This window comes from Canis lupus, chromosome 1, assembly GCF_011100685.1.
Source record: "Canis lupus familiaris isolate Mischka breed German Shepherd chromosome 1, alternate assembly UU_Cfam_GSD_1.0, whole genome shotgun sequence".
Lineage (NCBI taxonomy): Eukaryota > Metazoa > Chordata > Mammalia > Carnivora > Canidae > Canis > Canis lupus.
In genome coordinates, this window is record NC_049222.1 from 50469418 (window position 1) to 50495536 (window position 26119).

The window sequence follows — 26119 nt, forward strand, 5'->3', positions numbered from 1 at the left end:
GGCATCCTCCAGTACGCGCGCTCACAAACCTCTGGGCTCAGGGGCTGCTTCCTGAAAACTATTACAGTTCCCTACTGTTTCTCCTACTGTAGCTACTGATCTATCTTTCTTTCTTTCTTTCTTCTTCTTTCTTTCTTTCTTTCTTTCTTTCTTTCTTCTTTCTTTCTTTCTTTCTTTCTTTCTTTCTTTCTTCTTTCTTCTTTCTTCTTTCTAAAAAGATTTATTTTCAGAGGGAGAGAGAGAGGGAGAGTGCAAGTGGCGGGGGACAGAGGGGGAGAGAGAGAGACTCTCAAGCAGAACCCCTGCTGAGTGTGGAGCCTGAGCCCACGACCCTGAGATCATGACTTTAGCAGAAACGGAGAGTTGGATACTCAACCCACTGTACCACCCAGGCACCCCGCTAGTGATCTTTCAAAAACACCGATCTGACAATGTCGATCTTCCTTGAATCCTTTAATGTCTTCTCAATGACTTAACATGGCTCATATGACCCTTAATTCCAACTTCCTTGACATTACTCATACGACCCGTTATTTGCTACCCTCTGCCTATTTCTCCAGCTTGGTCTATTGCTACTGCCGCCAACACTTTACGCCATGATCACATTGAGCTTCTCTCACTCCTCTGAACATGCCATTCTCCTTCATCTCTAGAACTTTTCACACTTCATCTCTCCCTAGAGCATCCTTAAGTCCTGTCCTTGTCTGGATAGCTCATCCTCTCAGTCTCAGATCTCATTTCTTTCTATGACTAATTCCTTGAACGTCTTAGAAAACTAGATGTCCTAGCATCCTCAACTTCCCTGATTGTGGCTCTCAGCATATAATATTTTAATTATTTGTTAATTTGGTTTTCTATGTCACTAGATTATAAACCTCGTGAGATCAAGTCTTTTTGGGGTCTATCTTGTTTATTTATTCTTTTAAATATTTTATTTATTTATTTATGAGAAACACACACACACACACACACACAGAGGTAGAGACACAGGCAGAGGGAGAAGCAGGTTCCATGCAGGGATCCCAATGTGGGACTTGATCCTGGGACTCCAGGATCATGTCCTGGGCCGAAGGCAGGCGCTAAACCACTGAGCCACCCAGGGATTCCCAATCTTGTTTAATGCTATAGCCTGTAGTCTTAATGGTACAGAGTAGATGCTTTGTAAGTATTTACTGGATATTCCTCTTTTTTTTCTTCTTTTTATTGATTATAAGAAATCAAGACTTAGCCAAAATCAGATTCAAAGTCATGTAACAGAAAGTGTAACACAGTGGTTGGAGACAAAATCCTACCTATAGATATATTTAGTTTTTTATGCAGTTAGCTCTCAACACTTCAAATAAGGATATTTACCACAACCACATAAATGTCAAGCTACCAATAAATAAAATACATCAATTTGCAAGATCTGGTAACATTGCTCCTCCAATTCTACTTGGTAAAATTGAATGGAGCTATGTACTTCCAGTTTTGCATGGACCCCACAGGCTATGTGCAATTGTGTTTGTAGGCAATTGTTTTAATGTACTTTTCTGCTGCTGTATTTGTTTTAAAGGAAAACTTGGAAGAAGAGTGAAATGTATCTTCATCCTTATCAAAACACAGGAAAGTCCATGAGTTTAACCCAGCCTCCTTTGCTCATGGACACTACTAGTCCGGTCCCTGTTAGCATTTGAGTGCCGCCGTGGCATAGTATTTCACTAGCCAACAGTAGCCTACACATATCCTTTTTCAAAATGCAGAGTGACACCAGTTAGAAAGACTGATTGTCAACTTTACAATCCTGGGTGGTCACTCGTTCTCCTTGTACCTTGCTTATAATATAGGTTTATGGCATAATGTTGTGAAGAGCTCAAACCGAGAAGGTGTATTTGAAAGTGCTTTGTAAACAAGTACTCCACAAACGTACATTATTATTTTTATCCCAGGCAAAACGGAGGTTCATTCTTCTAGTTTAGGAGGCAGATGGAGGGAACAGTGGGTTTCCATGGGCAATCTTATTTTCTCTTATGATTCAAAAGATGGCTAAGACAAAAGTCAGCCCTGTAGCTACTACTGCCCCTTCTTTAAAAAATTTTAAACTATTTATTTTTTTATTATGCAAAACAAACTTTATAGAACGTTTTAGAGTTAGTTAAGACAAAAGTCAGCCCTGTAGCTACTGCCCATTCTTCAAAAAATTTTAAACTATTTATTTTTTATTATGCAAAACAAACTTTATAGAATGTTTTAGAGTTACCATTTTTTCTGCTTTCACCTCATTATGAAAGCAAGTAGCTAGATTTTTGCCTTTGAAGAGACATGACTCTGAGATTTTGCTATGAAAGATATTTTCCATCTGAAAATTTTTCTACATAGTGTTTCAATTTTCGGGTTTGATTGAGGTATGATAGACATATACAATTGTAAGATATTTAAAGCGTACAAATGGTGATGTGATGTATCATATATTGTGCAAGCATTCCCTCCACTGAGTTAACACATCCATCACCCTCACATATTACTGTGTGTGTGTGAGAACATTTCAGTTCTACTCTTTTGGCAAGTTTCAATTATATGATACAGAGTTATCAATTATAGTCACTAGGTTATACATGGGATCATTGGAACTTATTCATCTTGTAGCTGAAAGTTTGTACGCTTTTACCAACCACTCCCCATTTTCCCCATCCCCTACCCCCTGTCAACCACTTTTCTACTCCCTGTTTCTATGGGTTTGACATTAAAAAAAAAAAATCCACATATATGTGATACCATGCAGGATTTTTCTTTCTCTGTCTGGCTCATAATGCCCTCCAGTTTCATTCATGCAAATGACATAATTTCCTTCTTTTTCCAAGACTGAATAATATCCCACTGCTTATGTATACCACATCTTCTTTAACCTTTCTTTTTTTTTTAAGATTTTATTTATTTATTCATGAGAGACACACAGAGAGAGAGAGAGAGAAAGAGAGAGAGAGAGAGAGAGAGGCAGAGGCACAAGCAGAGGGAGAAGCAGGCTCCATGCAGGGAGCCCGACATGGGACTCGATCCCGGGTCTCCAGGATCATGCCCTGGGCCGAAGGCAGCTCTAAACCGCTGGGCCACTCAGGGATCCCTTCTTTAACCTTTCATCTGCTGACAGATACTTAGGTGGTTTCCCTACCTGGCTATTGTGAATAATGCTCCTATGAACATTGGAATGCAAACATATCCTTAAGATGATTTTATTTCCTTTTTTTAAAAAAAAGATTTTATTTATCCATGAGAGACACAGAGAGATGCAGAGAGAGAGAGAGAGGCAGAAACACAAGCAGAGGGAGAAGCAGGCTCCATGCGGGGAGCCTGACATGGGACTCGATCCCGGGTCTCCAGGATCAGGCCCTGGACTGAAGGTGGTGCTAAACCGCTGAGCTACCCAGGCTGCCCTATTTCCTTTGAATATATATGCAGAAGTGAAAATGCTGGATCATACAGTAGTTCTAATTTTAATTGCATGGGAAACCTCCATTGTGTTTTTCATAGTGATTGTGCCAATTCATATTTCCACCAACAGTGCACAAGGGTTTCTTTTCTCCAAACCATTGCCAGCATTTGTTATCTCTTGTCTTTTTTAAACTAACAGGTGTGAGGTGATGTCTCACTGTGGTTTGATTTGCATTTTCCTGATGATTAATGATGTTGAGCAGCTTTTCATGTACCAGTTGGTCATTTCTATGTCTGACTTTTGCATATTGATTTTATATCTTGCAAGTTTACTGAAATTATTTATTAGTTCTAACAGGTTTTTGGTGCAATCTTTTGGGTTTTCTGTATATAGTATCATGCCATCTACAAATAAAGAGACCACTTCTTCCTTTCCTATTTGGATGCCTTTTATTTATTTTTCTTGGTTAATTGCTCTGGATAGGATTTCCAGTACTATGTTGAATAAAAGTGATGGGCATCCTTGTCATGTTCCTGATCTTAGAGGAAAAATGTTCAGTTTTTTACCATTGAGTATGATGTTAGTTGTGAGCTTGTTATATATGGCCTTTATTATGTTGAGGTACATTCTCTTTATACACAGTTGGCTGAGTGTTTTTATCAGGAATGGATGCTAATTTTGGACAAATCCTTTTTATTTGAGACCTTCCTTTCTTGTTAAGTCTAGTAAAGGTTTGTCAATTTTGTTTATATATATATTTTTTAAAAACCCAGCTTTAGTTTTATTGTTGTTTTTTGTTATCTTTTTAGTCTCTATGTCATGTATTTCTCTTCTGATCTGTTATTTCCCTTCCTCTACTCACTTTGGGCTGAGTTTGTTCTTAATTTTCTAGCTCTTTGATATGTAAAGTTAAATTGAGATTTTTGCTGTTGTTTCTTGATTTATGCATTTCATTTCAGTTCAAAGAACTCCTTTAACATTTTTTCTAATGGTCATGAAGTTTGTCAGCTTTTGTTTGTCTGGAAAACTCGATCTCTTCTTCAATCCTAAAGGACAACTTTCCTGTGTAGAGAATTATTGGTTGGCAGGCTTTTATTTCTTTCAGTATTTTGAATATATCACCCTGCTCCCTTCTGGCTGGGAAAGTTCCTGCTGAAAAATCTGCTGATAGCCCTCTGGGAATCCCATTGTACATAACAAATTGCCTTTCTTTTGCTACTTTTAGGATTCTATTCTTTAACTTTTGAAAATTTAATTACAATGTGTCTTGATGTGGATCTCTTTAGATCTTATTTAGTACATTTTGGACTTCCTGGATCTCGATGTCTGTTTCTTTTGCCAGGTTAGGGAACTTTTTTCAGCCATTATTTCTTTGAATAAGCTTTCCAACTCTTTCTCACTTCTCCTCTGAGGACCCCTAGAATCTGGATGTTGGTCTCCTTGATGGTGTCCCATAAGTTCTTCATGCTATCTTCATTCTTAAAATTCTTTTTTCTTTTTGCTGCCCTGATTAGAGGAGTTCCACTGGCCTGTCTTGGAGCTCATTGATCCTTTCTTCTACTTCATCTAGCCTGATGTTGAAACCCTCTAGTGTAATTTTCAGATCAGTTATTGTATTCTTCAGCTCTGTGACTTCTGTTTGGTATTCTGATAGATATTTTATCTCTGTTGGAACATTTTGTTCATGCGTTGCTCTCCTGATTTTGGTGAGCATCTTGATGACTGTTATTTTGACTTTTCCATCAGGTAAATCACTTATCTCTGTTTCAGTAAGATTTGTTTCTGGTGATTTATCTTATTCTTTTGTTTGGAACATATTCCTCTATTTCTTTATTTTCCTTGATTCTCTGTGTTGATTTTTGTGCATTAGATACAATAGCCACCTCTCCCAGTCTTAAAAGAGTTGTCTTATGTAGGAGATGAGCCTTGTCAACTAACCTGGCCCAAGCACTTGGCTGTCACTCAAACTTTTGTGATGGTTCAAGCCTCTTTCTTTGTTCTTAGTGCCTTCCAGTAGTTGACGATATGTCAAGAACTATCAGGATACCACAGGGGAGGATTGCCCTCAGCACCTAGATTCAGGCTGATTAGAAGTGGAATCCTCAGGTGGCAGCTGGGAAAGTGCATAGTTAAGCCCCTTCCAGGGAGAAACTGGGAGATAGATGGTTTTGCTTGTTCTCTCTGTGCTGAGCCCAGGTGTACCACCATAAAGTGGTGGTAGTGATCCTGCACCTGTTACACACTGTTTCTTTGTTTGCTACAGTCTTGTGGGAACTGTGATTGCAGGCCCCCTTGGCTATTAAAGCCAGGTGCCCATCCTTAAGGTGGAAGCTGTGAAAACTGGGTGTCACCTGTGTGTACAAGCTCCTTCAAGGAGATACTAGCAATTTGGTTCTATTATTGGATTAGGCTGAAGGGAGAAGATGGGAAAAGTATTTGCTGGCTTCCCTTGTCTCTGGGGAAGATTGCAGCCAGCCCTTAGATGCCTGCTAAATTAGAAGCCTGACTCTCAGGTGGCAGCTTTTCAAGTATTTTGATAGATCCCTTCAAGAAAAGATGGGAGATAGTGTTTTTTAGCCTGCTTCTTCTGTACTGAGCCCTGTGAGGGGGGGAGGAATAGCCAGTTACTATGTGTCATTAGGACTGTTAGCTACAGTCTTGTGGAACTCATAAACAAAGCCTCTTTGGCTGTCAGAGTAGAGATCAGAGACCCATCTCTTGGGTAAGAGCCATTGAAGTTGGGGTGCAGACTTGTGCATAAGCTCCTTCCAGGAGGACATTGGCAACTTGTGGTGGACTACAGGGGGAAGGTGAGCGAGGCATCCTCTCATTTTCCCGGTTTCTGGGGAGGATCACAGCCAACCCCTAGTGCCTGATAAATTAGAAGCCTGGCCTGGAAGCAGCAGCTTTTAAAGCAGGCAGGTAAACCTCCTTCGTGGAAAGACTGCAAGATGGGATGTTTTGCTTGCTCCCTCTGTGCTGAGTCCTGTGGGGATAGATGTGGTGACTGTGGTGTGCCCCACTGGAATTGCTTCTGTGTTTGCTATAGTCCCGTGGGTCTCAAGGTCATAAGCTTTGTTGGTTTTCAGAGCCAGGTGTTTGGTACCCAGTCATAACAGCCAGGATGCTGGATGTGGAGTCCAAGATGAAGCTGGGAGTTGAGGGTTCTGCCCTAATTGTATGGCACAGGGCCAGGAGTGGGGTTTATGGCAAGAGTGTGTCCCAGCCTCTCCTACCCATTTTGATGTGGTTTTTTTTTCCTCATTCATCTGATATGTAGGAGACACTCAGCTAGTTTCTGGATCTCTTTCAGAGGGCATTACTCCATGAGCACCTGAAGTTTTGTTGCATCCATGAGGGCGGGGAGCTCAGGAGCCTCCTATGTCACCATCTTGAATGACTCCTTTCACCATTTCTATAGAGTGCTTTCTCAGCTTCATGGTGAGAAGGGAGGTTTGGGGATGAAGGAAATAGTTGTCATTCTTTCAAAAAGCACTTAATGAGTACTACTGTATCCTAGGCATCCCAGGCACCGGAGGTTATAAAGACAAAATAGGTACAAATCTTGCACCAATAAAGCTCTGAATTTTAATGAAGAGACAGGGAAACAATATCTCAGTGTGATTAATATACAACGAAAGTATATACAGTTGTCTGAGAGCTTCAAAGAGGTAGTGGGGGTGGTCAGATGGCTTCATGCAGGAGGCGATATATGAGCTGGGTCTTACAGACTGGGTAGGAGCTTGGCAGGCAGGGGTGGGCATACTCCCTTTAGACACTGTAGATTTATTACTTGGAGAGAGCAACCACTGTTCCCAAACTTCTTTCATTGGGTACTGCCACTGAAAATGATTTCCTCTGTGGCTCTGGACAATATCATTAAAAATCTAGAAGTCTCAGTTTGCCTTCCAGTTGAATAGGGAGAGTAACATGTACTACTTGGAACCACTGGGAGAATGAATCAATTTATGTGGTTTGCAAGAGCAAGTGTTTACTTATTAGAAAGCCTCCAGAGGGAATATATGGAAGGAAACAAAGCGTGGGGAGGAAAACAGCCAGGCAAGAACAAGGGGAAGCAAATGGGACTGGACTCTCATTAGCCTGTGATGGATTGATCTTCTGTCACTGATTTCCCAAACTCCCAGCAGTTTCAACCTAAAGCTTGTTCAATATTTTAAAACCAATTTAAAACCAATTTTTGAGTTTGCTTTTTTAAAAAAATTATTTCATTAATCAAAAAATGCATTAAGTTTAGGGTCAAGCAGCCTAACTGATGGAAAAGGCCTGATTGGGCCCCAGGAGACATGGGCTTGCTTGGCTGGATAATGTAATATCAAAGACCAGAAACCACTCAGCTTTCAAGGGAGAACAGTGGAGAGTAGCTGCAAATACTGAAAGGGAAAACCTTACAAGTGAATTGAACTGAAAGGAAATGTGAAGAGGGTTAATGAGGGTATTTTGTTAGTATGAGCAAAATCCAGACATGAGGCTGCATCCAAAGCCTTCAATTCCAAGGGGTGGGGGGGTGGCTGTGTTTAGATTCTTATTGTTGCATGTATAGAGTGTTCTCCTTTCAAAAATTTCTTATCGGTGGAATTGCAGAGGTCATCTGCCTAGAGATCACTGCCATTTGAGAGAAATACAGGGAACAGAAAACAAACTAGCCCTGTTAAAATAACAGTCCTTCTTTTTCTTACTGAATGGAATTGGATCTTTTAGTTTGATGAAACAGTTTATGTGGTTCATCCTTTTCCATGTCCAAGAATAGCTATGATTGAAATCAGGAGGCTTTGGAGACTTGGTAAATCAGAACATAGAGAATGTGCTGGTTACTCTGTATTCTTTTCCCTCCTCTGCCCTGCACCTGGAAGGCTGACCCACACAGTCTGTGTCACTAGGACTCCTTGAAGTTGGCTTTCAGTTGGATGTGACCGATGGGAGACATTAGCAAGAGATTAGAGGGTGAGAGAGAGAAGTCAAGATGTCCATCTTCCTTTCCTTCCTGCTTGGGGCCCACTGGCTATGCTGGACCCTCTGTGGTCATACCTCCCGTCAAGAGGCCCCACCTCCATGGCTCCACTTCACAGGCTTATTCCCTGTGTGACATCATTTCCTCTTTTTGTCTCTTCATGTCTCAGGTGGTCATGGCTCCCCACTGACACTGTACTAGGAGGCCCTCCATGTTGTTTTGGGTTCTTGTGACCCTTCCCCACTACTGTAGGTCATCTGTGACCTTTTAGTTAAAATCTCTTCATGTGCATCTGAGTTGGATTATTTTTTCCTATAGGACCCTGATAAATCAGAGACATAGGGAAAAAGGGCAGTGAAACCCCAAGAAGTGCCTTCTGTTCTCAGGCAATAATGTATAGAGAGACTCATCCAGTTCAGTTGGTCAATTTGTTTTGTTTCCAATAAGAGGAGTATGATATTGGCCCAGCAGCTTGAGTGAGGCAGAAAGGAGCTTCATTTCAGGGAGGTCTTACTACAGGGAGGTCTTACTACTCTTCCTGAATTCTTTCTTGGATAACTCTGTGCTAAATTGACTATTCTTGGGCAGCCTGGTGGCTTAGTGGTTTAGCATCACCTTCAGTCCAGGGCCTGATCCTGGAGTCCCGGGATCAAGTCCCACATCAGGCTCCCAGCATGGAGCCTGCTTCTCCCTCCTCTGCCTGTATCTCTGCCTTTCTCTCTCTCTGTGTCTCTCATGAATAAATAGATAAAATCTTTTTTTAAAAATATTTATTTATTTATGATAGACACACACACACACAGAGGCAGAGACACAGGAGGAGGGAGAAGCAGGCTCCATGCTGGGAGCCTGACGTGGGACTTGATCCCAGGACTCCAGGATCACGCCCTGGGCCAAAGGCAGGTGCTAAACCTCTGAGCCACCCGGGGATCCCCAATAAATAAAATCTTTAAAAAAAGTAAATCGACTATTCTTCTGAACTCCTATCATACTGATTGTGCAGCCCGTGTGGCATCTAATATAGTAAAACCTGTGACAGCAGGTACTGTATCCCCAGAGCCTAGAACAAAGCCTAATGGATTATGGGTGTTTAATACATATATGATGAATGAATGAAATAACGTCTTTTTCTTTATGGATGCAACAATCACTCAGCAAACCTCTACTAAATATCTGTGCGCCAGATAAGATATTTGCCTCTGTTTCTTTGTCCATGCAGTGTTTTCTGCTGGAATGTTCTTGATCATCCTTTACCCACTATCCTTTTGACAAACTCTAATCTACCTTCCATGTCTTTTCTGGGGAGGCATTGTACAAAGCTATATATTTCCTAAACTTTGTTTTGCATATTACTATTGTTATCTATTTTCCCTTAAGTCTCCCCTATAACTCTTTCATGTGATTCTAAAGAAAAATATACTTATCTGCAGGGGCATCTGTGTGGGGCAGTGGGTTAAGCATCTGACTCTTGATTTTTGGCTCAGGTCACGATCTCATGGTCATGGGATTGAGCCCTGTGTTGGGCTCTGCTTTCATTGAGGAGTCTGCTTGAGATTCTCTCTTTCCTTCTCCCTTTACCCCTTCCCCTGCTTGATCTCTCTCTAAAATAAATAAATAAATCCTAAAAAAATGCTTACCTGCAGTTTTCCAGAAGAATGTCTGGTGTATACAAATGCTTGATTTAATGTTTGCTAATTGGTGGTCTTTGCAGACACAGGATCCTGATCATCTAATGCTTAAGGCAAGCTCTAGCTTTCTTCCACTTTCCTGAATTGAATATTAAGTTTTTAATGGTTTAAAAAATTTTGGGGGTGCTACGTCAATCATTAACACCAAGGTTGGTTGGTTCTTCTTGAATGAATCATGAAGGGGATTATCAAGGGGATCAGGCACTGGGACAACTTTACATTAAGCAGTTCTCTCCTTCACCTTATGGCTATTGTTTTCAAATAAATAGATACTAAGGTATCACTTCTTGAAAGCTTTGTCAGTATTTGTGGTTATAAGAACATATGGATGTAAATTTCTAGACCAACTCCATTTCTCAGTTCCTTGGTCTAGTCTAGCTCTTCTGGGCTACAGGGTCCTGGGGCAGGGGAGTCTCAGGGTTAATATTATTCCTGACATCAGTATGCAGTGAGCTCGTATTTGAATGCCCCTGGGCTAAAATAAAATCACCAGAAAGAGCATTTGCTGCCTCTGTTGCAAAAATTATGGTAATTCAGACCTATCTCCCAATATGCTCATGGCCAACATTTTAGAAGCTGATAAGAAGACCTGAATTCACAAGTTATATTTATTTGGTTATGTTAATATTAGTAAATAAATCCACAAAATACCTTATAAAGATATACTTCTTTATGCTCTGATATTAGAACATTCAGATATTTTCTATTCTCTACTATAAAATTAAAACATTCTAAAAAAATTAAAACATTCTGAAATTTCTATGTCTATTTATGAGGTTCCTGTCAATAAAATAACTAAAAGATTTATCTGGGTAGATTTAATGTTTAAAACCTTGTTAACATCTCTATCAGTTGAAAAATAATGAGTGAATTCATCAACTGTGCTGAAATTTTTACTCCTTTCCTCTAAGGTTTGTTGATCATAATTAATAAATAAAAGAAAATGTATTTGCATTTCCCTAAGCCTTGATATAGTACATTGGAGAGTAAGGTTCAGTAAATATGTTCTTTACCTAATCAAGACTGAAATACAATTTAGCATAGTTCATGATATTGCTAAAAAAACAATAATATCCTTGCATCATATAATACGTCTGTGCACATCATTCATGGAGATAGTTTCACCAATGATTTTAAACAAGGCACTTTAAAAAAAATATAAGTGTGGGGGTTCATATTGATTGATCAGATTCAGAAACTGTTAAATTGTTTTCTCTCTCCTTTGAAGACTCCTCTGATCATGCTATGTTCCTTTTCCCTATTCCCCTGGAGAAAGTATGGGCATATCCCAATGGCCATCTACAGCCCTACCCTGAGAAGGCAGATGGATCTGGGAGGACCGCAGGGGTAGATAGTCAGAGCCCCATTCCCCGTAGCTGTAGGCTACTAGTCTGGTTTTGGGTTTTTGTTTTGTTTTGTTTTTTCAGATTGGAACCCTTCTGACCAGTTCTTGTCTCTCACCCAATCCCGAGCCCTATTTTGTGGAGGGAAGAGGGCACTCTACCTGAGTCACTGCCCCTGAGGCTTCAAATAGGGTGCTGCATTCGCCTTCATGGTACTCTTCCTTACATTCCCGGCAAAAGATGAACTGCAGAAGAACACACACATGTTAGGGATGGGTTTGTTGGCAGCATTTGGATATAACATTTTTTTCCCCCAAGCTCATTATATTCATTCCTCTGACTTGTGTGATGGGTTCTGTGCCAGATTACTTTTTGCAAAGAGAAATAAAGTTATATTTCAATGGTATTCTTTATTCTTTCACTAAGTAATACTTCAAGCACTATAGCAGGGTTTCAAAGATGCGTGAGATAGTTCCTATCTGTATGATGTTTCCAGTCTGCCAGAAGAGACAATAATGCAAATAAATACCTGTAGTAGAGTGTTACTGGTGTTAGGATATGAGGAAAACAAGTTTATTCAAGAATTTCACATCTAAGACCTGTTTACATACACGGAGGATTTATATGTTTATGTTAATAGATTTGGTTTTGCATTGAAAGCCTATTACGGAAAGATGAAATGAAGTGGGTCCCCTACTGATCCATGTGGCGAAGTCTTGACCCCCAGTACCTCAGGATGTCATTGCATTTGGAAAAAGGGTCTTTGAAGAGGTAAGTATGGTAAAATGAAGTTATTAGAGCAGGCCCTAATCCTCTATGACTGCAAGTCATGGAGAGAGACCTCAGTGGAAACCAACACTGCTGACACCTTGTTCGTGGGCTTTTAGCTTGCAGAACTGTGGGAAAATAATTGTTGTTTGAGCCCCCTGGTCTGTTGTACTTGGTTATGTCGGCCTCAGGGACTAATACGTGGCCTGGAGTGGGTCTTCTCACCTGATGATGGTGCTCCTTTCATCATTCCCACACTGCAGAATGGAAGAGACCTGGGGAGCACCTCTACCCTTTGTCTTGTGGGAAGGAAGCTACAGAGTGAATGCTGGAAAAGGCAGCTGTCCCCTCTAGGACTACTCCATCATCACCAGCCATGCTCTAGAGGGTTTGGCTGAGGGGGTGGGCTCTGCAGTTGGACACATGGGCTTGAAGTCATCACCCTGTCACCTGCCAACTGAGTGAGACACCTCAGGAAGCCACCTTGGCACCTATGCCTCAGATATGTGCCCTTTGAAAAACCAGGGTAGCAGTAGTAACTCTCTCATCGAATCCCTGTACGAGGTAGGGGAGCTAGTACGCCTTAACTGGCATACAATATTTCTAAAAATTTCTAAAATATTTCTAAAAACTGATTTCTAAAAATCAAGCTGGTAACAGCCAGGTACTGTTCCCCTCCCCCCCACCCCGTTTCACAGCTGAGGAAGGAGCTGCTTTAGTAGAAAACAGGTTCCCTTCCACGAACATTCTCTAACACACTGGGGAGAAACACATCTCACAGTAGAAACTGTATTCAGAGGCAATGTTCCAGGGAAGAGAGCAGGATCAGTGAGTAGGGAGTATGGGCAGGGGTGGTGGTTTTCTAGCATCAGCCCAGGATGAGCTGGTACTCTTCCCATGGAGAGGTGGGTTCTATGTCTCTTTTACTTGAATGTGGATGTGTTCACTCCTTGACCAATAGCACATGGTGGAAATGATGGCATGCCGCTTTCTGGGCCCGGGCCTTAGGAAATTGGCGGCTTCTGCTCCTGCCAGTGGCTCTTGAGAGGCTCGTGCACAGAGGAACTGAAGCCGAGGGCCAACAGCCCTGGCTGAGCTTTTAGCAGGCAGCCAGCACCGACTTGCCAGCCGTGAGTCCGAGCTATACTTCCAGGGGAACTTCCAGCCCCTGGATGAGCCACCCCAGCCAACCCCACATGGAACAGACACAAACTCTTTACAGGACCCCGCCCAAATTACGGCCTTGTTGGAAAAAAAGAAAATAAGGCAAAACAGGAACAAGAATGTTGTTTTAAATCACTGAGTTTCTGGGTGATTTTTACACAGCAAATGATGACTGATATAGTCACGGTACCAAGAATCTGGAAGACTCAAAAAAGTTGCAGAGGCTTAAAGTTCTATATGAATATTCTATAGCACGAGCTGAGAAGTTAGTGCAGTTTTGCTTCAGGTAAGACCCCAAATAAACAGGATGCAGAGAAGTCCAGCTTTATCCCCCAGTATATCACCACCCTTCCTCACCTCAGAAAGAACAGCCTATCCAAGGGTTCATGCTGTCTTCACCACAGAGAGAGATTTCCCTCCTTCCCTATGTTCAATTTCTTGTTTTAACAGCTTGTCTGAAAATTGTCTTAATCTCTGAGCATACTAAACAAGAAAGGCAAGTATCTGGTAAGGAAAAAGCCTCTATAGATGCGATGCAACCTACCTTCTAGCCACTATTTCGTATTGTAGTCTTATTTCTTCTCACAGCAGAGAGACTGGCCCCAATTTAGTGGGATCTAAACTTTATTTAAAGATTCAGGGAAACTGGGTGGCTCAGTGGTGGAGCATCTGCCTTCGGCTCAGGTGGTGATCCTCGGATCTGGGATCGAGTCCTACAGCGGGATCCCTGCAGGGAGCCTGCTTCTCCCTCTGCCTGTGTCTCTGCCTCTCTCTCTGTGTTTCTCATGAATAAATAAATCAAATCTTAAAGGATAAGAAAAAATTCAGGTTGGTAGGAGAGGGGTGTGTGTCAGGATGTCTTTACACAATTCACCAACACTACCGGGTTTTAATTTTTGGCATTTTTATTTTCCCTGAACTGAAAGTTAATCCAGTAAACAGTGAGTGAAGTGGATCTCAGAGCTTCCTCTTAAGATGAAAAACATTTTTTTTTTATTAATGTGTCTGCTCATCTTTAGGTTTGCCTCAGAGCCATTTCTCTGCTTTCACATGCTATGTTGGAAAAATGCAGGCTGTATTGTTCAGTCATTGAGAAGAACCCACTGTGTGATTTCACCCAGCGCTTTCTACAGAAGCAAGTCTGATCTCTCGGCGTGACAGGGAAAACGCTTCACATCTTATTAGCTCGTGGATGAGATATAAAATCAGTTTCATGGTAGAGGAACACCCTGGAGGTTGATCAGTTTGTCAGAATAAATAGGCCTTCCCTGACACAAAGATATTAAATCCCTTTCACACTGAACTACAAACAATGGACTAAAGAAATAACAGAAAAGGAAGAGCACATGAAGATGAAGGCTTGCCCATTTCAGCATGGTAGAAGGCAAGCAAGAAAGCTGCAAAAATTGGCTGGTGATAATTTAACATTAATGCACTTGTTAATTTGCTTCTATTCAGAGTGTATAACTTGAATGTAGAGATCAATGCAGTTGGCTTCCTAGTCGAATAACTTGAATCTTTCTCATACAAAACAGGGAAATATCTAGAAGGTCTAATCTTGAAAATATTTAGGGATTTCCTTTTCTTTTTTTAAGTAGGGGAGGGACAGAAGGAGATGGGGAGAGAAGAGAGAGTGCATCTCAAGCAGGTTCCATGTCCAGTGTGTGAGCCCCACAGAAGGGTCATTCTCATGACCCTGAAATCATGACCTGAGCTGAAATCTAGAGCCAGACACTTCACTGACTAAGCCCACCCAGGCGCCCTGAAATTTTCAAATTTTTAATTAGGTTGTTCAGGATTCAACCAGGTGCTTGTACAAATGCTTAGGCCCTTCAGTTACCAAACTGTGTACTGAGGCACTCTGGGGTGCCACAGGAAGCTCACAGGGGTGCAGTGGGATATTCTGATTTTTAAAGACTTATTTATTTATTCATGAGAGAGAGAGGGGCAGAGACATAGGCAGAGAGAGAGACGCAGGCTCCTCTCAGGGAGCCTAATGTGGGACTCCATCCCTGAACCTGAGATCATGTCCTGAGCCAAAGGCAGATGCTCAACTGCTGAGCCACCCAGGCTCCCATATTCTAAATTTTTTGAGGAACACACAGTGACATTCACTTTTAGACACTGTCTGAATGACTGACTCAAGGCAGTTCATGGTGTTACTGTGGATTGTGCTCCCCTTCTTTTAATGACATGTTTTTGCAGAGCTGGGTTTTGGTTACTGTGACAGGAAAATGACTACCAGGGGGGAACTGAGTGGTGAAAAATCAGAGAGGAAGACACACCATGAGAGACTTCTAACTCTAGGAAACAAACAAAGGGTTGTGGAAGGGGAGGTGGGTGGAGGGGGGATGAGGTAACTGGGTGATGGGTGTTAATAACGGAGGGCACACGATGAGATGAGCACTGGGTGTTATACTGTATTGGCAAATTGAATTTATTTTTTTATTTTTTAAAGATTTTATTTATGAGAGAGAGAAAGAGAGAGAGAGAGAGAGAGAGAGAGGCGCAAAGACACAGGCAGAGGGAGAAGCAGGCTCCATGCAGGGAGCCCGACGTGGGACTCGATCCCGAGTCTCCAGGATCACGCTCTGGGCTGAAGGCAGCGTTAAACAGCTGAGCCACCGGGCTGCCTGGCAAATTGAATTTAAATAAAATTTTTAAAAAGGAAAAGAACTATCATGTGAACAACTGTCTGCAACAGGAGATGTAGTTATTTAAGAATGAAATAAAAATATTCTTTCTTTCAGTTTATGTGATCTATTTTTTCAAATGACTATTACATGGCTAAGACATTAAATTCTTATTCATGTTACTTGGACCTAAATTATTTAATAAACAAAACCGTTTGGATCTAAGTATTTGATAAACAAAACTATATTTCTTTGGCACAGGACCACCACAAAACACTTAGTGAGTTGCTTGGGGCACAACAAACAGAGGACAGTTGGGGGATGTCTGGCTTAGGCATAGACAAAAGTCCTTGATGTAATGTTTTGGGTCAGTTTTCAAACGCTGCCAGTGGTGCAGATATTTCTGGAGTAAGAGCTTGAGAAGAAAAGTGCTCCGGTTCCCACATTTTCACATTCAGTCTGCTGACCTTGCATGTCTCTCATCTAGGGCACATGGATCTTGTTCTAATTGACAACGCAGGAGGCTACAATTCACCTGGGACTTGCTATTAGCGGTCGTCTCACATTTGCTACTAAAGATACCTTACGAGCAAATACTAATTGAATGGAAGGGACTACCAAACATTTATCTAGTATACTTTTCCTGAATTGCTTTCTCCTGAGATAGATCTGATAAATGCCACCAATTTCTGCAGTTAAAAACAATTTTTTTAAAGCCTCTTAAAAATTAGAAACGTAATGCATCCTTCTAATGTTGGCTCTAAAGTCTATTCCCTATTAGAACTGGTTAGAAAGCAATATGTACAAACTGTATTATCTCAGCTCCTGTGATGTTAGCTTTTCATGTCAACCTGGCTGGACTGTAGTCCCTAGTTCTTCGATCAAACACTAATCTGGGTGTTTCTGGGCAGGTATTTTGTCGGCCTATAACATCTATACTCAGTTTGCTTTAGGGAAGAGAGATGATCCTAGATAATCTGGGTGTGCCTGATTCAATCTGTGGAAGGGTTTTAAGAGCATAATTGGGGTTTTCCCGAGAGATAGAGAGTCTATCTGTGGACAACAGCTTCAGGCTGTGCCAGCCTGCCCTTCCTGGAGGCCTGCCCATGGGGTTAGGTCCAGCCTGGTAAGCCTTACAGTCACATGTCAGTTTCCTCTCTGTGTATAGAGATGTGCATGTGCTGATACACAGATTTATCTAGATATCTATAGATCTATGGGGACAGCTGGGCATATTTATATATCTGCATCCACCTCCTACTGGTTCCGCCTCTCTTTTGGCTGGCTGACATAGCTCAGCTGCTAGAGAAAAAATTTTACTAGGTCAGTTAATTCTTTTGCAAATGGATTGATACAGAAAAACAAGTACTTGGATTTTCTATGTTATTTGCAAAATGGTAGTTCAAATCTCTTTGTGTCTATGTTTTCGATCCCAAGTACCCACGGGACAATTGCTCTTAGAAGTCAACACCAGTTATGAATCCCTGAACTCTACCTCTGAAACTAATAATACACTATCTGTTAATTAACTGAATATGAATAAAATAGAACTATATTAAAAAAAAGAAGTCCATACCAGAAATAAGGTCATCGCTCCCAACAGCAGGACAGTGTTCCTTTATTTGACACTGAATATGCTAATCCAATTCATTTTTCTTTTTGGATTAGCTGCCTGGGAGGTTCATGCCAAATTTTTCACTTAACTGTAGTAACTAGGTCATCCTAGGTGCCTCATATGAGGTGTACAACTTTAAAACAACTATTTACCAAAGGGGAAATTCAATAAGACAATTTTTTTCCCTAAGAAGTAATAACTAAACCATTCTTACCACTGAAGTAATATTTTTTGCCTTGCAATTAATATGTGTTGACAATTCACTTTAAGGATGAATAAAATCTTGGACTTGGACTATACATAAAAGAATACTACATGGGACGCCTGGGTCAATGGTTGGGCACCTGCCTTTGGGTCAGGGCCCGATCCCAGTCCTGGGATTGAGTCCCACATCAGGCTCCCTATGGGGAGCTTGCTTCTCCCTCTGCCTGTGTCTCTTCCTCTCGCTCTGTGTCTCTCAGGAATAAATAAATTAAAAAATATATTTTAAAAAAGAATACCACATTGTAATATATGAAATCACATAGTAGATATTTATAGTTTTAAAAATCAGATGTAGGGCAGCTGGCAGCTCAGCAATTTAGCACTGCCTTCAGCCCAGGGCCTGATCTTGGAGACCCAGGATCGAGTCCCACGTCGGGCTCCCTGCATGGAGCTTGCTTCTCCCTCTGCCTGTGTCTCTGCCCCTCTCTCTGTTCCTCATGAATAAATAAATAAAATCTTAAAAAAATAAGATCTAATTTAATATTTAAAAGTAAACCCTCTGAAGTCAGACAGACCTGGAGACAGAGGCCTTTCTCTACTACTTATTATCCTGCGTGATCCTAATATCTCTTTATTTTAGTAAAGAAGGAATAATAAGGTAATGAAATTTAACACAGATTCTGGCACATAGTAAACATAATAAATGGTTTTCTCATAAAGCTGTGATGCTTTATAGGCAATAAAGTGACAGTGAAGCCCCCTGATAATTAAAGTGATTCCCACCATTCTGGTAATTAACTGCTGTTATGTAATTGTCCTTAAAACCGGAAACTCCTGGGACATGCTGGGCTTGCTGACCCTCCTAACTGCTGTATGGGGAGGGATGCTGGCCTCAATTTGCTGGTATACGTGCAGGGGTACTTTCACTGTCAATCCCCTAGACCATCCTGTACTACCATGGAGCTCTATGAATTGCCCGTCATGTTTATCACTCAATCACATGTCAGTAGAGAAGTCATTTGATTGATGTTTGAGTCTGATTTCCCACATGCCCATAATGGAGACATTCAAAAGGGGACGTTCCATTTTCTCTTTGGAAACATGAAAAAGAATCAAATGAACAGCTTCCAATGCAATCAGAACATCCAGTGTCTGCTGATCGATACAGTTGAGAGCCAGTTGGTACTTACAAGCAATGACCCTCAAAATAAGGGTTTGATCCTTAAAGTTGAATGATCTCTACATGAAAGCCCACGTTTCTTCCTGCCTGTTTTCTGTCACGATAGCATCTATTAGAAAGGCATTTTATTATATGCCGTTTATTTCTTTCCATAGCTCTGAAGTTCTGTGTTAAAAGAACAGGCGAGAATCAAATACTGTCTCAGGACCCCTTACTATAGTCAAGGGAAACATCAAAGCCCGAGGCACACATCTGTGCTTCTTTTGGGATCAGATGAAATAGTTTTCTTTTGGGTATAAGACTTCCCAGAAGATGGCAGCAGTGATATATATGAACTAGCCTCAGTGTGTTAAAAATAGAGTATTAGAAGGGTAAGGCTCCCCACGGGTGACCAGCCGCTGATACATGCAAAACTGTTCTGACAAGACAGTGCAACACAACGGAAGTGGTGTTAGATTAGAATGCACTAAAACACAATCTTGAAAAGAAGAAAGTCAGGTTTATTTCCTTTCAAGTAATCGACATCTTAAAATCACAGGCTCTCATGGTGGGAAGCAATCATAAACTACGCCACGCTCTAAATGTAAACAGACTAAGACAATCTTTTACATGTCACCTCCAAATGGCTAAAAAGAAATAATTTTAAGGAAGCTGAAAATAGCTCAGTGACTGAATTCCTTTGTAGTTTTCAAATTCTATACGAATCATCCGGGATGGTTGAACAGTGCCATCCGGATTCCCACAAAATACTGGGACATTGACACTTCCCTCCTCCAAATTACTTTTGTTTTAGGGGTTGCCACCATCAGAAACCCTTACTTCCCTTGTTTTCATTTTCATTCATGGGGAGCTCTTTACAGAACTCTTTTTGAAAATTTCCTTTTCTTACATCATCACGATCTCATCAAGGATTGTATGTACCCATTCAATCTTCCTATGTGCAGTGCCTTAATGCACACATCCACTGTGACTATGATTCAGGGGGAAATTTTTTTTACCATCTGTCTCAGAACCAGAGACCTACTGGAGATGATGAGTTCGCACAACAAAGAGACCATGTCGCCTAGCTGACCTTCACAGGGCTGACCTCCAAACTTCGAGTCCAGAGGGGCTAATGAATGTGCCAGATGGCAAAAGTGGTGCTGCTGGTACTGCTGGACATTGACCTGTCCAACCTATAATTCTAGTCAAAGATATTTAAACTTAAAAAAATATTTACTTATTTTGAGAAAGACAAAGAATGAGCAGGGTGGGGGGAAAGGGGCAGAGAGAGAAGCAGGCTCCCTGCTGAGCACAGACCTGATGTGGGGGTCGATCCCAGGACCCTGAGATCGTGACCTGAGCCTAAGACAGACGCTTCACCAACTGAGCCACTCAGGCACCCCTAAAGATATTTAAACTTATTTCCTACTTCAAAATGTTTATAGTTTTTTAAACCTAAACATGTTTATTGGACATTTATTTTACATTTTCTTTAACACCTTCATTGATATATAACTCACACAGTCATGGGCCTTAAAAAGTAGTTTTATATTTTTTGAGTGGATAATACATGTACACAGCACAAACTTGAAAGGTGCAAAATGTATATGTCTCCTTTCCTCCTTGGTCACCTACAATGCTTCTGGGAGATAATCACTGTCATCTGTTTGTATCTTTCCAGAAGTTTTTAATGCATTATATTTTACGGCAAAAATGGCATATAAAATATTGCATTATGCCTTGTGCTTTGCTCCTTGCTTTTTTTCCTTCAATACATTTACAGCCTGTTCTCTGTAAGTACATGCTGAATACCCCATTCGTCCTGAGCAGCTGCACAGTATTCTAGTTGATAGATGTACCTTACTGCCTCTAACCTGGCTCCTGAGGATGGCCATGTAGGTCTTTTCCAATATTTTGCCATTATGAACAAAGCCACAGGGAATGTCCTTCTCTATAGGTCAGTTTTGCACAAGGGAAAGGAAATGTGTAGGATAAATTTCTAGAAGTGAAATAGTGGGGTCAAAGGGCACGTGGAGTTTAAATTTTGATTGCACTTGCACACCTGCCCTCTGTGGAGGATGCGGCGGGCAGTCCATGCCCGGCAGCAAGGCATGTGAAGGCCCGCTCCCCTCTCCCCACTCGCTGGGTTACCACTGATGACCTTTGTCAAACAGTGGCTTGGAAAGAATCGCAAATAAACACAGCATTTTGGCTAAGATCCTCTTTGTCCACATCGTATCACCACAGAGGCAGGCCCCTGGCCAAATAACTAATTCTGAGTCACTTTTGAGTCTTGGCCATTTGGCCAAACTGGGGTCAGAAGTGGCCTGTGGTCAGTCCTCACCAGTCAACTTCCCTGCTTCTTGTGCCCAGGCTCTGAGACAAGGTGTACAGAGCCTGTCTTCTCCTTGCTCAGTCGGCCTGGATTTGGCTCTGCTTCCCCGGAAAGGACTTTAAGTGAATTTGAGCCTGGTGGCTTGAGACGCTGACAGCCGACAAACTGGAGGTCTGGGTCAGAGAAAAGGAAACAGGAGACAAGGGAGCCTTAGGCTCAGCAGCCAGGGCTCTGTCCTGGGCCCTCTGTGCTGCTCACCAGGCAGCCCTTACAGCAGGAGTGGGTGGGTTCATGGCAGTGATGCTTTCCCGAATCCCATCACTTCCTCTCTTTGCTGTAACCATTTTATTTAAAAGAATGCTTTTTTAAATATTATTTATTTCTTTCTTCATGAGAGACACAGAGACAGAAGCAGAGACATAGGCAGAGGGAGAAGCAGACTCCCTGCAGGGATCCCGCTGCAGGACTCGATCCCAGACCCCAGGATTACCACTGAGCCGAAGGCAGATGCTCCACCACTGAGCACCCAGGTGCCCCAGCTGTACCTATCTTAAAGAACAATTCCTGTGGTGCTGGTCCTCACCCCCATACACGGCATCTCCCAGCTTTGGCCTCACTTCCTGGCTTCTCGTTTCCAAAGGTTAAAGTGGGATTTGGCCACAGGCCGGGACTCTTATATTTACAACGCTCACACCCTCCATGGTCATCTAAACAAACTTCTTGGCGGGTAAACCTCGGTCTCTGAGTGGAAATTCCCTTTAGCATCTTGCAAGGCTGGCTCAATTTTGTTTTAAAACCAGCATTTCCCAGACCTTATGGAGCATTTGGCTCCTTCCAGACATGGAGCACTGGTCGCAGAGCATCAAATTCAACACCACTTTCAAATATTGCCATTCATTAGTGGACCCATTCAAATATTGCCATTAATTAGTGAACATGTTTGAATATGGCCATTCATTAGTAAAATGCACAGCATATGTCTCCTAACATTTTTAACTGGTCTCTAATCCTTGTGACCTTATCATTTACAATCTGTAGCAAGGCACTAGACTTTGTAAAAATGATTACACTATGCCAGTCAAAACGTGAAATCCAAGCCATATGGCAGTTTGAGCCCAATTTGTCCCATGTGCCTGTGGGCATCCTTCTGCTCTCTTTGTATATCAGGGACACTGAACGCCTCCCTTGAACACCTGGGCCCGACCCCAGGCATGTTGGGTCAGGGTCAGTCTTGGCAAGGAGCCAAGCAAGTTGGTGGCACCCTGTGGCACATTTTAGAGACTTTTGTCTTTAGAGATTTTGCAGCTGAAATGATTCATCAACCAATCGATTAAAATATATCAAGCCTTTCCCGGGCATGGAGCAGTGTCAGAGGTGCCTTGGGAACTTACTTGTTCCCACTCCTCTCCTTGCAGCCTCAACCAAAAAGTCAGGGTATTTTTCTCTTAAGCACTGTTTTCTTTTTTTTTTTTTCTTCTACCTACGTCTATTAAATGTTTGCCCCTCCAGAAGCTATTCTCTTGTTGCCTCCTCTACATTGAAAGGATTTGTGTCTTGTTCATCTCATTTCCTCAGGACCCAGGGTCTGGAACACAGGAGGTGACCAATGTCTGCTCCGTGCAGGCCAGGTACCCAGCTCCAGGAGCTCATGGCCGTGCTTAGGAGGCAATGCTTATGGAGAATAAGAGAACAAGAGGGGAATATCACACAATCTGCGATCCTGTGCTGAACCATCTGCAGGGAGCAGGTGTGTAGAAACTCCGAGATTTTGGGTGGGTTGGGGTGGGTTGGGGTCGGTGACTGAGCTCTGTTACCTCAGGCAGTGGCTTTCCGACCAAATGATAGGCCCCCTAATCGTGCTAATTCCAAGTGTTTGGGCAGTGCGAGCACTGGGGAGGTGGGACGTAGCGGGGGTGTGGGTAGCTCTTCCTCCTGGGCACCATGGCAGCATGGAAGCTGCTCAGAGGCAGGGGAGGTGGTCGCAGGCAGGGGTGGGGACTGGGACGAGGGCTGGGGGTGCAGCTCAGGGGGAGGCTGCAGGATTCTGGTGGTAGGGGGGGATGGCCGGGCTGGAAGAGGGGCTGCAGTGTGCGGGCTGAGCCAGGCTGAGGCCTGCGAGGAGCTTGAAAGCCTCTCGCATCCCCAGCACAGCTATTTTAGAGAGTCAGCCGGGGTGGTGGGGAAAAACACTCATTTAGAAAATCAATCTCTGATACTGGGAATGCATTACCAATAAACCCCAGCTGGAATAGACTCTCCTAGAGTAATTCTGCAGCATTTCTGTCTGTTGGATTCTGAAACTACTGGCAAAAGGACACAGTCTGAAACAGCACTGTCCATTAGAAATAGGAGTGATTTTAAAATGTGCTCGTAGCCACATATGAGAGTAAAAAAGAAACAGGTGAAATAAATATTTAACCCGATACATCCCAAATAGTATTTTCTGCATGGAATCAATACAACAAGTGTTGTTATTTTACTTTTTTTTTTTTTCACGAATTCTTTGGACTCTGGCAGGAATTTTACAGTCACATCACATCTCAACTTGGACCAGCTGCCTTCCAGGTGCTTAGCTGCGGCCGGCGGCTCCCATGCCAGACAGGGAAGTTTTAGAAGAACTGTCTAGTCTGATGATATACACAGTCAGTATAGGAACAACAGAACAAAAAGAAGCAGACCACCTTCCACAGAGTGTAGGTAAGCAGGGCCAGGTGAGGAGCGAGGGGGGTGGGCGCAAAGAGGAGATAAGGAAATTAAGAATGTTCATGGAAAGAAATTCATGTATTTTTTTCTAACAAAGATTGCTCTTTACGTCGGGCCTTGGAAGGCTTGCACCTTGCACCTTGCACCTTGCACGATGATGTAAAGAAAAACCTGCAGAACACAGACCATCTGTCAAATTAAAGAAAATGAGGTGTACGTGTCTGCAGTGAGAGCTTCCCCGTCACACCCTGTGAGTGATTTGTTTAAAGAAAGCCCAAAAATCAGGGCTGACCCGCGTTATCGCTAACTTCCCCAGTGTCACGGGTGCCTGATTTACCTGCTCGCTCACTTTATCAGATAGTGTACCCTGGCAGATAGCGTCCTGGCCATTAATCATGACACAGACTATGGATCCAAAGATGCACACAAAACCGTTTCTGATGTCTGCGACACCATCCTCCGTTGAAGCAATGCCACGGGAAGAACTGAATAAATATAAAGTCACAGAAATCCGCGATGCTGGGCCTGTTGGCTTGACGGCGTATCACTGGCGTCTTGTGAAGTTAGCCAACCTTGGGGCTTGGGTGACAAGGACATTGCTTTCACGTGTGAATGGATCAAGCCGGAGCTCTGCGTTGGGAAGCCTTCAACCCCACCTGATTTGAGCAAGTGGACTTTCATCGGCCATGGTTTGGACGGATCCCGGCGAGTGAAGTGAAGGGCCAGTGACACTGTGGCACCAAAGAATTAATTTTAGGTACAAGCTTCCAGTTATAAAATAAGTAAGCCATGGGGGTGTAATAATGTACGGCACCAGGACTGGAGGTGATAATCTGGTAGTAGATCTTATAAGTCCTTATCCATAGAAAAACAATTTTTTTTTAATAAATAGGGAATTACGTTGCATACCTGAAACTAATAGGATGTCATACGTTAATTAACCTGAATAAAAAAAATTCATTTTAAAAGCATGCACTAATGACAGAAGCTGAAACAAACCTCAAAATTGTCTCCGGCCCTCTCCACGTGTACAACATCACCATGTGCATTGCCTTGGCACTTGGCACTTGGATTTTGGAGGCTAGCCACCCCCTATTGAAAGATTTTCTTAAATTAATTTATTCATGAGAGACACACAGAGAGAGGCAGAGACATAGGCAGAGGGAGAAGCAGGCTCCCTGGGGGGAGCCTGATGCAGAACTCGATCCCAGGACCCAGGGTCACGACCCAAGCCGAAGGCAGTTGCTCAACCACTGAGCCACCCAGGAGTCCCCAGCCACCCCCTATTTAAAGTTCTCCTGGGCCTCAGGTGTTCTCTGCCCCAGGACCTCTGGTCTAGATTATCCCTCGTGATGATTCCAGCTCGAAGCTTAGGAGAAGAGACAGAGAAGACGGGTCTGGATGTTCATTCACACACCAGCCTCCGCGGAGCTGAGCCACTTAACGCTTCTGTTTGTGTTCTCAGCACTTCTTAAAGAACGTTCACAGCTTGCACGCTGCATCGTGGCGGGAGCATTTCCCACGCTATCCTCCCCTGATAGGCATCTGTGCCCCGACTAGCAGACAATGGTGAGAGCCCACACCACTTATGAGGCCCCGTCCCCACCGAGGCCCTGCCAGCAGCCCCACCGCCCGTCGAGGTGGAGGAAAGACTCCTCCGGACGAGTGTTAGCAGAAGATAACGCCGGCCTGGGGGGGGCGGGGAGCTGCAGCCCGAGCCAAGTGCCTTCGGCCACCCGAGAAATGTTATCTCCCGGCAACACACACCTTGCAGCGTCTGACTACAGTGTAGAATGAAACCCAGGCTTACAGGACTCTCTCCCAAGTTTTTTTCCCCTCCTGATTTTATTGCTTTGCTAAGGAAGTAGAAAGAAGCTAATTAAGTGCACCTGAAGAGCAAATACCTGGACTCGGCATCTCAGAGCTGCCAAGATAACGGCAGATTGCGGGGGACAAGAAATGAAATGTCACCTATGTTGCTGCCTCTTTACCAGTACCTTTGGGTCCCAAAGCACAAGGGACATTCATTAAGCCAAATAACAATGAATAGAGAAGCATAAAAGGTTCACTTTGCGGTGCCCTCTCCTCCCCTTCAGTTTGGTGGCAGAGAATGTTAGAGCCATGGG

At 42.7% G+C, this 26119-nt stretch overlaps 1 protein-coding gene across 1 annotated transcript in view; it reads right to left on the reverse strand.

Moving 5' to 3' along the window:
- Positions 1-26119, reverse strand: part of PRKN (parkin RBR E3 ubiquitin protein ligase) — a 1310777-nt gene that overhangs the window by 28620 nt on the left and 1256038 nt on the right. The window contains exon 10 of the mRNA XM_038526511.1: positions 11571-11654. Within this exon, the coding sequence (XP_038382439.1) occupies positions 11571-11654 (84 nt within the window). The remainder of the gene's footprint in view (positions 1-11570; positions 11655-26119) is intronic.